Below are 16909 nucleotides of genomic sequence, written 5' to 3'. Positions count from 1 at the left end.
TGTTGATAGCTGGGATCACAGTTTACTCACTCCAAGACCACTGTGACCACATAGTGGCCTGTTATTACTGTATGGTCTCTGCTCACAAACAGCATGTTGCATTCTTTCAATACAGTCGTATAAAGTACAGCTGCCAGTTTATACATTTACATGAAATACAGATCCCAGAATATGAAAGCATCCCACAGTCTGATCATCACACCGCGAGGCAAAGGAGCATGCACACCTCAGAGCAGGTTAATGACTCATTTATAGCACAGTTAAGTACCAGGATAATTGCTAGCTAAAATGGAGACTAAGAAGGTTAGTAGTATCATAGAGGAACCAACCCTCAAATTAAGTTGTGATCACAGTGATATCATGAAGGACAAACTCTTAGCTAGGAGGAGACTGGCCAAGTCAGAGATAAGAGTGTGTTCTCTGTGTAGATACCGTTGGTTTATTAAGTAGTAGATAAAAGCCAGACGAGTGCAAGTTATTGTTGTTACTATGAACGCTGTAGAAAGTAGTGCTGATAATCCAAGTTGCTAAGCATAGAGCACAAGAGACTAAGGTTAGCAAAACTGAAACCCTACTCAGCAAAGATCCCACTGTGAAGCTGTTTGCTTCACTTGACAGTGAGACTGACCCGTTGCATTTGGATTTCAGGACATAATTCCATTTAAGTATTTCCTGGGAAGGGCAGTTACATCCAACTTAAGCAACACTATGCAAACAGCAATGTGATCTTCCAATAGCAATTTACGCATTTTCTCCTCATCGGGTTGGGTAATTCTTACCTTCCCAGAGCCAAAGACTGCCTCCTGAGCATATTTAATTAGGCACTCCTTGCAGAACAAGTGACCATCTGCACACTGAGTTAGCTCTTCAAACGCAAACTCCCCATAACAGCAGCGGCACTCTATCATCTGACCATCCTGCAGCCATAAACAGAAGTATTAGCATCATCATCGAAACAGCGATAGCTATATCAACGTACGTGCACATACACCTGCAAGCCATAAACAACACCAGCATTAATTCAAGAAACAAGCAACAAATATACACCATTCCATTAGCGATTCTATTTGGTGGTCAAAACTCACTAAACACAACCAGAAAATCAGTTTTCAGTAACTTAATATCTACGTGTCCTGCTTGACAGGTTCCAAAAAACTACAGAACACATGGTGTTTTAATAATTCTTATCTCACAGGCAGAGAAGTATCTTGGGTGCGGGAAGCTGTAATTGCAGGGAAGCAGCAGAGAGCACACACCATTCTTGTAGGGAAAACCAAGCTTCAGATCCGTTTCCCTCTAAAGGAACATGTACCCATCTGCCAGGAGAGACCCTGTCTCAGCCTCTGCACTGCAGGGGTGGAGAAGCTTGGCACTGTTGAAGTGTAAGTATGCTCACTTCTTCAAAAGGTCCAACATCTTCTCCAGAGTTTGAAGAGAAATGGGCATTGAGAACAAAAAGATAATTTCACAGCTGCCGAACTGATCTCCAACTTTTCTCTCTTTGTTTAAAGGCAAAGACCTGATTTTCAGGTTTTTAAAGAGTCCTTTTTGCAAATGAGGAAGGCCTTTCCACTGGCAGAGCTCCAACAACAGCAAATCTGTTTTAAAGAGCCATAACGGTTGCAGCAAGAGCAAACCTGGTACTATTCTATTGCAATGTTTGTTCTGGCCAGTGAAGATACAAGCAGCAGCTGACTGAATTACTACAGATCATTACATACATCAATACTGTCTGCCGGACTCAGCTCCTGTCTACCTTTTCTAAAAACCAGCCAACACACACTACACAGGTTTTGCCAGCTCATCAAAAGCAGCACAGTCCAACTGCACCTTCAGAAAAGCTCCATTCCAGAAGCCAAAAGAGCCTGTAAAGTACCAAGTGTGAAACAGTGTCTATGCATATGCTGAACTCAAGGGACCACATTATAGATACTGACCTTCTGATACTGCTCCTCATTCATCTGCAGAGCAAGGAGAAAGTCTGCATGCTGTAAGAAAGACACGTGCATCTGTATTTACAGAATAGATAAAGCAATTTTCCAGCCTCCACACTCTTTTACGTTACTTCAGGACTTACAAACCACCATAAAAGGCTTGCTGTCTGCTTAAACATCACTCAGCCCACCCTCCCAATCCATTAAGCTATTTATGATTCAGCTAAAACAGATGGGAGAAGCAAAGGCACCAAGAACAAAGAACTGAATTCTATATTATGGAGGGCTTCTGGTTCAAGTTTCCATGGGCAGAGATGATGTCACCCAGAGCCCCAAGGAATATTAGCTTTGTGTTTAAAAAGGAAATGCTATCCATCTGCCTAGGAGACAAGGATCTTCAAAAAGCTACTTTAGGAAGAAGGACTGTAGGTGCAGAGCTGGGAATTCAGTCTTCCCTCAGACTACAAGGGGAAGACAACACACCAGCAGGTATTGCAGGGTTCTGCTTCGAAAAGACATGGTCCTCAGCACAGGACAAGATGTTCTTGAGACAGGGTTGCCAACTTGTGGAAGGCAGAGTGAGTGGACAGACTGCCTTGGGCCTGGTCATTATTTGCTACCAACACTGAGCTGCAATTACAAGCCCTAAAGCAGCAGAGAAGCCTGCTAACAATTAGAGGAAAGAATGAATTAGAGCTTTTACTACTTTGTAGCAAGAAAAGGTCCAGAACAGTGTTGTATCATGGACTATACACGGACATTAGCAGATACATGGAAGGTTTTCAGTAGCAAAAGTAGCAGCTATATATTTAGGTATGTATAAAACTCTACTTGTTTTTGGAGGGGTGAAAAAACAAGTTACTTGGGAAGAGTCATACATCTTAACAGGTAGTAAAGGGGGAAAAGGTGGTCAGTTACTCAACATTTTGTTCAGCATTTGAATTTCTCTAAAAGGCAGATTTTCATGTTTCAGGCTAAGACCTCTACAGTAGTTGAAGTTGTTTGAATCACAGAATGGTTTGGGTTGGAAGAGACCTTAAAGATCATCTAGTTCCAATCCCCCAGCTGCAGGCAGGAACAGCCTCCACTAGACCACGTTGCCCAAAGCCTCATCCAATCTGGTGTTAAACACTTCCAGGGATGGGGCATCCACAACCTCTCTGGGCAACCTGTGCCAGTGCCTCAGCAACATAGTGTGGTGCAACATAGTGTGTTTGCACAAGATCAAAGCAGATCCTACCACTCACCTCTGCCATCTCTTTAACTTTCTGCTCATAGAATTCCTGCTCCAGTAGCACTGGTGGCAGAAGGGAGAGCTTGTCATAGGACCTCCAGTGCCGTCTCTTATTCTCCAAGAAGAACATGCGCTTCTCAATTTTCACATCCCCTAAAAGCAGAGTTAAAGGCACAATGAAATGGGATAGAGCAGCCAAAACAAAGCTTAAATCCTTCTTCCTCCACACGCCACCAGCCGCATAACTTCAGCATCGCAAACAGTACCGTACCAAGCCAATGCGCTAATGAAAAGTATCTCCAAAACAGATACCAGGCAGTGACAGAAATATAGCTGTTCTGGGACCACATCCCTTTTCAAGAACAGTACTTTCTGCTGCAAGTCAGCTCCGCTTACAGTAATGGTGCGGAGAGCACAATACATACAGCTTGGTATTTACCTTGCTCAAATTTGAAGTCTATATATGAATACTGATTCATTTCTTTCCTCCTTTTTCGTTTCCCACTAGTTTCAGGAGACAGCTCCTGCCATTTTTTGATAGCATCTGAAAAGGCCTAGAAAACAACATACAGACTTAAATCCTGTCTTTTCCTGGAAGAAAACAGAAGCACATACTTCATATCAAAGCACAGTACAAACATGTGCGTAAGACTGATCCAAAACTGGAAAGCCAAACACCCCGTATAGAGGCAAATACACCTCTTTCCTTTGCTCACCTTGCTGCTCTATGTACTCATAAAGCAAGCATTCCATGAAATAGTTGAACCCTACAACACCTCAGCTACTAACCCTAATACAGCTGGTGTCCGCTCTGATGCAACAGAGCTAGTTTGGCTTTGTTGTTGTTGTTGGGTTTGGGTTTTTATTTTTAAAAAAAGTAGCTCAAACACTCAGTGCTCAAACAGGTGGAGAGACATGGAGTTTTTCTTTTAGTTAAGTCCTGAAATAGTAGAGAAAGAAGCTCAAGCAAGAGGAGCATATCAAAGGGGTAGATCCAAGTCAAAAGCTTGAAGCCACATTTACATTCAGTTTGTTGATACTTAAAACAAGTGTCTTTGCAGCTCCATTACAGTGAAACTCTTTCACGAGGAATACAGGACTCATTCCACAAGTCATAATAAGAAGAAACAGGACAGTGAGACTTGGGCTCCTTTTCAGTTACATGCAGTCAGTTAACTAATAGCAGCAGTTAAATGTTTTAAGATTTAGCTAAATGTCTAGGCTTTATTGGCAATTATATCGGACTTCAGTGGCAACATACAGGAACACTTCCCAGTTTCATGCATCACCTACCATCAACTAGGTAGTGTTTCCCGTGTTCTCCTATTAGAGAAAAGTAAAAGCTTCCTGCAGCATTCTGTCTGGTCAATGAATTTTGCAAGTCTCAACTAAACAGATTAATACTTCTTAAAAGGAAAGTAAGATAATTAAAAAACCCCGTAACCACACACTAGCAGGTGGTACAGTAAGGCAAAAGACATTGCACTGCCCTCCACAGACACCAGAGATAACCCTAGGAAAGAAAACAGACTTGAACCGGAGAACCTTTCGCGTGATTGCATAGTGTCCCTTGAGTTCATGTAGTGCCCACTTAATGTCTTGGCTGCTCAGCATTTTGAAGTCTGCCATAAGGAGGTCAGCTGCCTGGATAAAGCACCGCTGATCAAGTGGGGCAAGTTTGGAAAAGTTGAAGTAGTCCACTTTAGGCACCTAAGGAGAAAATGAAAGAGATATAAAAAGGTTTCTACAAAAACACCCAAGAACACCCCAAACCACTCTTTCAGTGATCAAGACCTTCTGCAAGACCACTCAAAATGGTGGTTACATAGCATCCAGTTCCGAGCATCAGCTTAGAGCACAGCATGGGTGGGAAGCCTCCTGGTCTATGCACTTGTGCAGGTAACCTGCACCATGCTGCAGCTCTGCTCCTAGCAGAGCCCGCGCCACATAGTTTAAAGCCGGTGTGTGTGGCTGCATGAGACAGTGAGGAGAAGATACGCTTAGGATACTGCAATGGGTGACCAACTTTATTGGCTTGAGGTTGAGAGATGCTTCCAAGAACAGAAAGAAGTATTCAACACCTCTCTCTCTCAGGCCACACACCGCTATTTCAACATACTTAGAACTTTTTGTCAAATGGACTTTAAAAATAAAAATAAAATCAAGCAGCTGTAGGGAGATTTGCAGTTAGGAGGTCGAAAGGCAATGTCTAAAGGCCACACAAGAGACCTGAGGGCCAAGTCTACTTCCTGTGACAGAATGACCAAGAAATTGTTCTATCAGTTATCAAAATGAACACTTTGGATGGGGTAGCTGACAGGCAGACAGGGCAGAGGGTCTCGCTGAATGCAAAAGAGCAGATATGGTGCAGCTACACAACAGCAAAACAGGAAGTCACCTTGCAAGCAACTAACGTTTGCTATTTAACACCATCTTAAACGCACCCATAACTCTGGGTATGGCTCAACCAGGCACTCTACAAATCCGCACTAATAGATCCAGACATCCCAAGATCCGCTCAGGGTGAACAGCCTGGATAGGAGGCACGTTATAGATGAGGATACTCTCACTTGCCTTTGTCTCATCTTGGCTGGCAAGCAGGCTGCTGCTGGGATTTAAAACCACTCTGCCTTCCTTCTTTGGGTAATCTGGATTTTCCAGAAGAAAGTTACAGAGTCTGAAAAGATAAATATAGTTACTTCAAGGTTTGGGAGCTCAGGTTCATTCCTCGCTTGTCCAATTTTTAATATTCTATTATTATGAGGCCAGGCAGGCAAGTCACAGCCTGCTCTGTAAAAACCAAGAGAGGTCTCAGACTAGAGCAAACAAAGTAAGCAACTAAGAATTAAGTAAAGAATGATCAGCTGTATGACTGCAGAAGGAAAAGCAAATAGATCTTCCATCAATTACATTTACATAAGAGAAGCTTGTATGGGTGAACTACTAACCAACCTATATTTCTCCATGCCTCTGGTGAGCAGTCAGGCTTATTTCTCCACTCACACCTATAGGTAAAACCACGTAAAGTGGTACCTCCTTTGAGCAGGTGTCAAATCCTGCACAACTAAGTGTCAAGGCGTACTAACTTCCCACTACTCTGGAATTAACATTAGAAAGACCATACAACAAAGAACAGTCACAGCATTAATCAAAACCTAGCTGCCATCTACTGCAGCAACACAAATGCATCTATGGAAAAAGCAGCATACAAACCCCTACAAAATCTGTGAAAGGAAGATTACAGATTCAAATTTGAATTAAAGCCTCCAGTCTTGTTCTACTTTCACATTAGAGCAGAGATAGAAACGTGTTTTAACTGTGTTTACATACACTATGTACTCTGAACACAGGCTTCATTGTAATAAAGCTTGAAATCACACCAGCATTGTCCAACTCCCACTAGAAATTGGTCTAGTGAGAAGAGTATTTAGAAAATAATCACTAAAAATTGCTGAAAAAATTGCATACTAGCCTGTAAATGCAGCATACCTGAGGTCCTATCACAAACAATCACAACTTTTTCAAGGAAATTTAGTTTAACAGAGTATTTCAGCTTAGAAAAGACTCTAGCAATGCCAGAGATGCACAAATACTTCAGAAGCCCCTTTGAAAGGGAAGCTTGCTGTAGGCTATTTGTCTGAATCAGACTTTCAGAGCTTATTCTGAACCATCACTAACCAGCTGTGCTAGCTGGGTCAAGTAACACAAGCTGTTCCTCAGTTTCCCCAGCTGTAGAATAATATCCTTCTGAAAGGAGCTAGGACAAGCAATTAACATTTGTAAAACTTTTTGAATGAGAAGGTGCTAGGTTGCAGCAAAGACATAATTGCAGCTAATTTACATTCCTGATGTCAGAAATCAGTCCCTAATTAAGAAATCTGAACTGGCTTGAAGCATTAACCCACTATCAAGGCATGATTACTTTAGCCCTGCTTTCACATTCAAAGCAGAGGCATTTCTTTCTGTTTAATCAGGTATTGACATATTGAGCCAGAAGCTTTTGACTGAGTGTGAATGCTTCTGCACACAAAAGCTGAATAGATGATACCCTGCTAAGAGGAGCTCCCACATCTTATCTTTCACATCAGTTGAAAGTTTTAAGACCATCATTTCAGAAAACAACAAAATATCTGGGCACTGAGCATTTAATAGCTTCCAGCCTGCCCGCCCCCCCCCCAATCCCTTTTGTAAAAGATAACTGTTTTAATCCAACAAAACAGAAACTTCAAGGAGCTCAAATCACTGCAGCTCAAACACAAGGGTTTCAGCTGGGGCACAGTCAGAATACATTTGAACTGTTCTGCATGTTGCCATTTCAATGCTCAGGATTTTCAGAGATGTTAACCTTCAATGTCTGACAATTAGTTAAGTGGGTCCCAGCGCGCAATGCACGCACACTTGCAGCACTGTTCATTAATATCTGCACCACAGGACACAGAGCCAGTTAAAAGCCTCATCCCTGCCCAAACCCAGCCACCCTTATTTATTATATTTCAAGCCTGATTCAGCTTGACATACCATGGAGATCAAAGAGACCCTGCCAGCGAGGCTGACCAGTGCTTTGACCCATTTGTTCTCATACAAAAGATGCAATGACAACTCAAAAGATAGTTTGGTTAAAGGAGTAAAAATATGGAGAAGAAATCTTTATCATCCAGTAAGTGGGTAACACACCACTGAGCAGACACTGTAGATGACTACAGGGAAGCCTGTAAGCACCTTTTCATCTCACTGGGTCTGTGGCACACAATAGGAGAGAAGAGATTTCGGGAGCAAAAAGGGAAGGAACACATTAAGACTGATAGAAGCCGATACTGGGATTTAATTCCATCAGGCTTCGCTAAATCCCCACAGGACACAATAACAAATTTTTTTCACACAATCTGTGAGAGGGTCCTGCAGCCAGATGCCTAACTTCAACAGCCTCATCACCCCAAGGAATGGCTCTACCTGTCTTCTACACTCCCCATGCCACCATCCACACTGAGGTGCACCAAGCACGTGGTGCGGGCACCTGAAAGCTTCTCTCCTGCTGACCACACCACTGCTGCAGGGAAAGCACTTTCAAAAGACAAAAAAGAAGTTACAGTCTGATGACTTTCTAACCAAGAAGCCCTACTTTGGAGGTACAACTTCACAACACTTCTGCAAAGGCAGCAGAATAGGAAATCTATGCCCCAATGGATGGGATCACCCTTTGTTCCTTGCCAGTTAACTTATTTATGGTCCAATAACTAATTCCAAGCCTCACGCACTTGGAATACTGCTTAATTAGTGCCCTAGTTAACTGGAAGGGGCATTGGATTCATACAAGATAGAGCAAATACTCCGGCAACCAACTTGAATATTTTCTTCATTCTTGTATCACATAACTAGTTTCAACATGTTTGATATAGCAGTGACAGCTGCAGAGAAAGAGAGTGGGGCCACCTAGCATCAGACATAAGTCACAAGTGATTTGCTTCAAAACACTCTCCCCCCTGTGTTGCTGGAGCCAACACACATAATCCTTCGCTTTTCAGCTGTGCGGGCTTTACCCAAAAGGGTAGGGAGATGATGCAACTTATCAATAAGGATAATGACTTTTTTTTTTTTTTGAACTTTTGACTCTCACATAGGTCACAGAGATATCAAGCATGACGAACACCAAGGTATTCTTGAGCTGCTAATGCAATTGGGAAAGCAACAGTCCTCACACTGGTTTTCCACTCCTTTTATTTCCCTTCTTGGCTCACATTTCTGTTCAGTTGGACCAAAATCAGTTCTTCAATAGATACGTAGAATCAATCCTACCAGCTCTTAAATGTGTTTGCCCTATTCTATCTGCAAAAAGTGATGTGAGAGAACTCAAACAGTACCACTGCTACTTGATTAAGTAAAGGGGATTAAAAGCCAACATTGTGACACTAAATAAGGGAGTCCAAAACAGTGTCAGCTTTGCTTGGAAAAAGCCGAAAACCAGTGAAATGAAGAGGTAGGAAACTATTTTCTCCAACTCAAAAAACTCACCAACCCACCTTCGTACTATGTTTTATACGAGTCATCTCAACACCTTAATCCTGACACTCACCCTCTTTAAGAACCCTAGTAATAGTTAAGAGGAAATTAGATCTAATTTCTTTAAAAAAAGCAAATGATCTTTGTGCTGTAGCTTCTCTGCTTCAATGTCAGAATTAGAGAGGAATTAAGAAACGCTCTATTAGAAAGGAAAAAAAGTTCTCTGCTGTTGGGCACTGTCAACGCAGTGGTGACTCCCAGCCTGGATATGCTCTAGAACAGAATCATTACCAGGCGGGGAAATGGAAACCTGACTGCAGCCAGACTGTTGTATGATCCACCTTGGCTCTTAGCTCTATACTTACACATTTAAGTCATAGCAATTCTTGATGCTGATTAGCTCTTCAATATACTCCTTCTTCACATCTGGGAATCTTGCTTCCTACAGTAGGAAAAGCTAAAGGTTACGTAGGTGTCAGAGGAGCTGCGTAGCACAACCTAACAACAGCACCAAAAGACAGAGATGTATACATAATTATCTAGCACGCTCTTGAGACAAGGGCTGAAATGGATTTCAAGAGACCATTTATATCCATCCAGCCTGGATACTGCAAGGTGCTGGCTTTCCTTTGCTTCACAGGGTGATTGCTAACAGCTCTTTCTCACAAGAGTATGGGTAGTGATGTGAATGGCCTAACGAGCAATTCAGGCTGGATGGAAAGAGGAGAGGCACATAGGTATGATCTACAACACAAGCAAAGCTAATATTTACCTTCAGGCAGATTAAGGAGTTCCAGACTGTGTGCTGAAATACAACATTCTGAAGCAAAGGGAAAAACCCCAACAATACGGATATCCACCCAAAGCACCCAGACACACTAGATGTGAGATCAGAACAGACAATAAAGCTTTACTGGCATTTCTGTGAAAGCTCTCCCAGCAACCTACCAAAGAGCACCCTTTGCTGCTCTGTCTCCTTGGGTTTCTGTACAGGTTTTGCAATCAATTGCACCATATGATATTTTGCTTTGCAAGACTGAACTGGTCAAGGTTGTCAAGTCTGACAATGGAAGAGTATCTACTTGCCCATCTCAAAGCAAGTCACTGATCAACAAGGTCTTACTCAGAAATAAATGAATTTTGTTGAACTACTACTTGAATATTTTCTTCAACCTCAGTTTTCCCAAAGGAAAAGGAGGGAGGGAAGCCTTGGAGAGGATAGTGTGAGATACAGATGCAGTAAAATACGCTTGTTTGCAAAAAGAAGTATTCCATAAGGCATCAAGGGAGACCCTTTCTCCCTAGCAATCAAGGGGAAGAGTATGTGCTGGAGGGGAAGACATGAGACATGGAAGCATCACCACATTTTTTTGTTTTGTTTTTTTAAATATACATCATGTTGCCCAAGCTGTTAAACATACCAAAGGTTAAGGAGTACCTTTCTTGGTGGTTCAGTTCTTGCAGCTAGTGCCCCTCATGCTAACCTTCACATGCAGAGTCAGAAAGGAGTGTCTGGAGTTAACGTATATGAGTCTTCACGCTGCTTATCCAGTAATTCCTCAGTGCTACTGCTTGGAAACCCATACTGCAAGGGCAACTATTACCCTGACCACTCTGGTGGCCTTAACATGGCCATGGACCAAACTACTTTAGGGGAGTCAGCTGAGAGCAGCCATGGCTCTCAACCATGCGTCTCTAAGCCTTCTCTACCCAACCCTCTATCCCTCTTGCCAGTGCTTAGTGTCTCCGTTTTGCTCATTTAGCTCTACATCTGCTCCTAAACCAGCTCTACAGAGTTAGGTTAGGAATCAGCCAGACAAAAACAAACTGAGAAGGCAGTAGCCTTTAAGGGAACAGACCCAGGTTATTCACCCCACTGTGTCCTTGAGACCCCACAATCAGTTCTGCTAATAAATCTCTCTGGCCAAGACCCCATCCCAAAGCAGTTTCCTCAAGATTCACATCCTCTCACCACTTCTGTCATAGCACTGGGGTGAGTCGTTCAAACCAAAGTGTCCCAAGACAACTCACTGCATGCTCCTCACCTGGTGCACAGCTGAATCTCAGCCAAAACAAAGAGGATTTGCAGCTGAAGTCAACAGGGCTGTGCTTTGAGCATGTGAAACACTACATACCTTGAAAAACCTGTCTGAGAATAACGTGCAAACTGAAGGCAAACAAGCCCTGGGTATACTTACTGTCTCTCTGATGAGCAGCGCGGTGAGGTCTTGGTCCTGCCCAGCAGCATCTTGTTCTGGCACATTACTAGAGCCAAGTTCGTGAGAGCCCTCTGCAGGGAATGCCGGACCTGGCTGTTCATTGTCTATCGCTGCCTGCTGACCCGTTTCTTCTGGTGGATGCGCCAGCTGGGGCGAAGCAGGACCTGGAATCCCATCCTGCTGTGGTTCAGGTCGGGGGAAGGCTGGCCCAGGAGCCTCCTCTCCATATGCCCTCAAAGATCCTGGGTCTGCTTCAGGCTGCCCTTGCTGAGGAGCACAACCATTTACTACAGCATGTGGCTCACCTTCCAACAGCTGGAAGTATGGGTGATCCAGCTGGCTGTTCTTGTGGATCTCCTGGTCTGTGGTGGTTGCAACAGCTGTTCCTCCAAGGTTTTGCTCTGGTTCCAAGTCTTCTCCTTGCCATCCCTGGGCTTCCACCTTTTCTTCCTGTTGTGGTAGAAGGTCTGCTTTCTCTAGACTATTGATTTCTCTGTTAACAACAGGCTGTGGACTCATCTGTATCTCTGGAAGCAAACTCGGGCCAGGCTCCTGGTTACTTGTAAGTTCAAACCTGGGGCCATTAAGCTCAGATGGTCCGGGCTGCTGCAAGGCAAAGTTCACATTCTCATCCCTGCTTGGTCCAGCACTGCTCTCCACCATGTGATTATACCGGTCTCCCTGGCACAGCAGAGTTGAGTTCTCATCTTGCACATACACGCTCCTCAGGGGCACAACAGCCCTTTTAGATCCTCCTTCTCCCACAGGATTTGCACCCTGCCATTGAGCAGCAGGTCTGATGACATTGGGACGCAGAAGCTGCTGATGCTTTGGGGTCTAAAAAGAAGACACACAAGAGTAAGTAGGAGTTCTTGTCTGCATGTCAGAATCCTTGCTCCAGATGATCTTTTGCACCCAACCAAATTTCTGATAGGAAACATGAAAAGTGTGTTTAGCAAGATGCTTAATAAGGCATAAAACTGCAACCCATATACATTTGTTTCATTGAACTCCATCCTCAGTCTGTCCCCAGGTGCTAAGAGAACATTTGGCAGAACTGAGGTGCACAGGACTTTCAGACTGGAATAATTTCCTGAGCTCACCCCAGACCACACTTCCAGTAAATAGTCTGGAAAGGATGAACTAACTGATGGCATATTTGCATTCTCACCAATTTATTTAAACAGGCAGCAGGAACCAAAGCTCAAAACCGTTAATCTCTGGCCTTGTTCTTGCCTCTGGCAGGCTAGGACCGCTGTATGCCAGAGTCTGAAAATTCTCTGCTACTGTTTTCAACTAAGAAACAAAACCTTCAGCTTCGCAACCCATTTTCTCAATGTCTCTGGTTACTTTAACAGAAAAGCAGAATACTTTCTTAATAGAGCTTAGATGTGAAATTAGACACTTAAAATAATCAGGGTAAACTAAAGCCTTTGGCCCTCCTCTGTGTGATTGCCTGTGCCAGTGGACAGAGATTTACCAGGTGAGCTGGCTTTGTAAAACTGCAAAAATGTAAATGCCTGCAACAGCCCAACAAGAATCCAAGCAGCACAGAGAAATATAAAGCATACAAGGTCAAACAAGGCATGTTTTGAAAACTTGCCTTCTGAAGAATGTCAAGTCCTCTTACAAAGCACTCCACTTTTCTGCATTTAGATAAATAACTTTATGGAAGCTATGGCCTTCGTTAAGTAGAACTTTAAATACAATGAGTTTAACAGTCTAGTTCTCCCCTCCTGAGCCCAAAATACAACTAAACACTTAAAGCCAGCAAAATCTCATCATTTCAGCATTCATTTCAGACATCCTAAGTAAATTACTGTAACTGGACAGGACTCTCAAAGGAATGCATCCAGTATTTGCACAAGAGTTGGCTAGAAAAGCCATGAATAAAGCAGGGCAAGTACAAGAAAGAAAAATGACCTCTGCCAAGATGACTACATCATCGTCATCTTCCTCACGCTGCTGCTGTGTTGGCGTTTCCAGCAAAGGTAATTCTTCATCTGAGGAATCTGATATCGTGATGAGACCTTCGTCCCTGTGGTTTATCCAGTCTGTAGTAAAGCAAGTAAAGTTAGCTATTTGCTAAAGGTAAATAACTGAAATCACAGGACACAAGCACCGAAACATATGAAAAAGCAATCTTCACATTTGCATTGCAAGAAGAAATGCTCAAAGGTCACCAGTTCCTCTGCAAGTTGCTGTTACAGCCGCTCCTACTTCCCTCGGCCCTCTGAACAGAACACCTGCAGAAACTATAGCTCACCACAATGGCACACGCATGAAACAGTCACTGACACTCACGCAGAGATTCTTCTATCCCAAACTTCAGCATGAGTCAAGCTGCCGCAAAAATTATTCCAAACAAGCCACGTACAGGAGTACTTCCTAATTTTTGCAGAGAAGTCCTGTATCTCAGGAATGATACATTTTCTTTTATTAATGTGCAGTGCATTCTAGAAGAGAGATAAGGTTCCCTGTGCAATTTGGCCTCTTCTGAAAGAGCGTGACTTTGCAGCAGTACCTTATGCAAGACTGAGATAGGGCCCCTGACTGTGGGTGCAGAAGATATCCTGCTATTAGATGACAACCTTGTCCCTCAAGGCTTGTCAAGAGTGGAATACAGATGCTACTGAACACAGCTGCTGGAACGCAGGAGAGACACTCCAGCCAGAAACAGAGGGTTTCTGTACTGCAGAGACAGCATACAACCATGCTCTCCCTATGATTTGACACAACGATTTGGCTTATGCTTTAGCATGAGTATTCATTTATCACCTTTCAAGCATACACAGAAAGCATAATTTTGAATTCCACTCTTGGAGGAACGGGTGCCAACGCATACAGCCCTATGGGGATATGAATGCAGAGCCAGCCTCTCTCCTAGGAGGTCCTCAGAAGAGTGGAACACCATAAGCCCCTCAGATCTGCTAAAATACCTCTACATGGTGTTCCCAAGAAGTTAGCAACATGCCTTAAGGCAGTACAACACAAGACAGACAAGAGCCAAATGTTTTGCATGTCAGCATAAAATGAGAGAATTTTCTGTAGGTGGCTGTGAAGTAAGTGTAACAGAGCAGCGTATGACACGGCAAAACAGACCCCAGCAGGTTCCCATTAACAACACTCCCGCAAGTTTAGTATCTATGAATCCCACTGCTTGTAAGCAGAATTTTACAAAGAGAGTTTCGGAAATACGCACAAATTGGTACTCACCTTTCCCTCTGTGACTACGGAAGCTGTTCAAGTTAATTACTTCTTCATTTCCATCTCTCTCCGCCATTTTAAACAGCTGTACCTGAAAGAGTCAGTGCCCAAGCATGGCAGTTAGGCTCGCATGAGGAACTAGAAGACAAAAGAAGAACATGAGAGAGTAAGGCAAACTCAGCAGCACCTTAATTGGGCTTTCCCAAGCCCAATTAAGCCGCGAGACATTTTGGGGTTCTCCTGGCTCTCCCGGCACAGCCCCTCCATGAGGATATTTTTCTGTACCACCTTCTCAGTACCTAAAAGCAGACATGTTTCTGTTGTCTTCTCTTCCGACAGTTAAGACTGAAGAGTACCATCAGGCCCAAGAAGCCTCTCTGGAGAAGAAACGAAGATTCTTGTAACTCCGCAATCACAGAAAGCACGTGTGGGGGTGCAATTCCGTTCAGCCAGGACTCAAACCCTCCCCATATGTGGATCTCCTGTTTCCAAAGTGGCAAAAACCTGATGCATCGACTCATATAGCGGTGTTTCTGCCACCAGCTACTGTTGAGAGGAGCAAAAGCCGCTTGCCTGAGCTGCCACAGGGCAACACCGTGTGAGCCTGCAAATCAAACGTACCAGTTGACGTCATTACAGCCATCCCCTATCGCACTTAATGCCATGAAGTCATACCACACACAAGTGCTGCGGAAATGCTAGCACGGAGGTGAACAGCCAGTATTATGGGTCAGATCTAACAGCCTAGCTGCCGAGGAGCTGAACAGCGGAACGAGCCGTGCTGCTCAAATGGAGACACCAGCATCACGCCCTGAATTCCCCTGTGTGCTGACAACCTGAGGCACAACTTCAGGGGGAGCAGAGATGCTTTGAGCTCACTTCCACAACATCCATGCTGTTGACACGTCAGAAGGAAGCTGCACCCCTGACAGGGCAGTATATAAGTGCGTGTTTTGTGCCCGCACTGTGAACCAGCACAGGAACAAGTCACATTTACAAAGTACGCTTTCTTGCCATCATCTGCTATCTTAAAGGAGACCTCCCCTCCTCAATGAGGGTTTGATACAAATTCCAGGATAGGCCACCTGCTCTCAAACTGAAAAGAGAACACAACAGGGATCAGGTTCCTTCACAGGACTGAGCTTTTGGGACTACCCCCACCTGTTCTGAGAGGCACAATGAGCCGGCTGGAGGCTCCTGAACAGGATTAGGCGATCAGAAGAATCACTGCAACCTGAACAGTAGGTTTCCATTTTATGCTCTGTCAGCTTACAGCTCTCAATTCCCGCTATCGCAGAGCAGCTGAATATGTACAGGAACTCTGACCACAATTTGATCACTGGAATGAGAAAGGAAGTCTTTTTATTGAGAAGTATTCATCTCATTATTAGAGCACAGAGGAATCTGTATTATTAAATATTTACTGATGCATAAATTGGAAGAAGATGGTGGGTCTGCTATAAAATCCTGTTTGCTTGTGCACAAGAGCAGTGTAAATTCCTCCTCAATAATTCTACTTAACCTCCTCTGCAGGGAACAGGATTTGCAGCTAGGATAGCAAGATGAAGAAATCAGTTCGGGTGCATACTACATACTTACACCTATACCCCCCCTCCAAGGAACTAGTCATTACCATCTTCAAAATATTTTAATACAGGATAAAATAATAAAAATAAAAAGTGTAATTTAACACTTTAAAAAGCCAAACCCAAGCCACATTTCACAGAAAGCGCATGCTGCACGGCAGTGCTGAGAGTCGGCTGGCTTTGGGCAGGAGCACACCTTCCTGCTGCAGAACAGCCTGTGCAGACACGGTCCACAGCCTCGCACCGTAGGCAGCAGGATAAACAAGCAAGGCAGCAGCATTCTCCCTGTTTGCAGGGCAGGATGCTTGCTTAACACACAGAAAGAGTGCCAGCAGCACGGCTCAGTGCCTGAAGCAGCCTTCTCCAGAAGGAACCTCCACCACGAAGGTTTTCCAGGCTTGGCTACAAACTGCCAAGCCAAGGACTCACCTGGTCCCAGGCACTGGTGATGGTCCAAATTCGAGTGGGACATCGGGCTAGGGAACTGCAGAGGCCTCTTCTAACCAGCATAACTACAACTATGCAACTACCCCTATATTTGAGCCCTGAAACCTCAGTAGCACACCCTATTTCCAGTAAGCAGCTCCAAAAGTATCATGGGCATATCGATGCTTTGAAAACACTTCAAAAGCAAGATTTTTAGGAGTGTTTCTGCTAGGTTCTTCAGTTTTTGCATTATAAGCAACAAAAAAGTCTTATTTTATTTGCCAGAACAGCACGATAGCACTGTTC

General features: G+C 43.8%; 1 protein-coding gene across 4 annotated transcripts in view; it reads right to left on the bottom strand.

The window, feature by feature from the left end:
• RNF216 (ring finger protein 216) overlaps window positions 1-16909 on the bottom strand; it is an 81555-nt gene that overhangs the window by 51074 nt on the left and 13572 nt on the right. For 3 of the 4 annotated variants that reach the window (XM_075768078.1, XM_075768076.1, XM_075768079.1), the window contains exons 2-11: window positions 14601-14729; window positions 13308-13438; window positions 11364-12221; window positions 9531-9607; window positions 5743-5845; window positions 4714-4878; window positions 3608-3722; window positions 3182-3321; window positions 1938-1988; window positions 780-917 (exon numbers count right to left, since the gene is read on the bottom strand). In XM_075768078.1, coding sequence (XP_075624193.1) covers window positions 780-917; window positions 1938-1988; window positions 3182-3321; window positions 3608-3722; window positions 4714-4878; window positions 5743-5845; window positions 9531-9607; window positions 11364-12221; window positions 13308-13438; window positions 14601-14667 — 1845 coding nt within the window. In that variant the 5' untranslated portion in view covers window positions 14668-14729. Of the gene's footprint in view, window positions 1-779; window positions 918-1937; window positions 1989-3181; window positions 3322-3607; window positions 3723-4713; window positions 4879-5742; window positions 5846-9530; window positions 9608-11363; window positions 12222-13307; window positions 13439-14600; window positions 14730-15752; window positions 15931-16909 lie in introns of those variants that run through there. The other variant, XM_075768077.1, reaches the window with a different exon arrangement.

The sequence above is a fragment of the Balearica regulorum genome, chromosome 15, assembly GCF_011004875.1.
Source record: "Balearica regulorum gibbericeps isolate bBalReg1 chromosome 15, bBalReg1.pri, whole genome shotgun sequence".
Taxonomy (NCBI): Eukaryota; Metazoa; Chordata; class Aves; order Gruiformes; family Gruidae; genus Balearica; species Balearica regulorum.
Note: the sequence above shows the minus strand (reverse complement) of the source record. Positions and strands in the feature narration are given on the sequence as shown.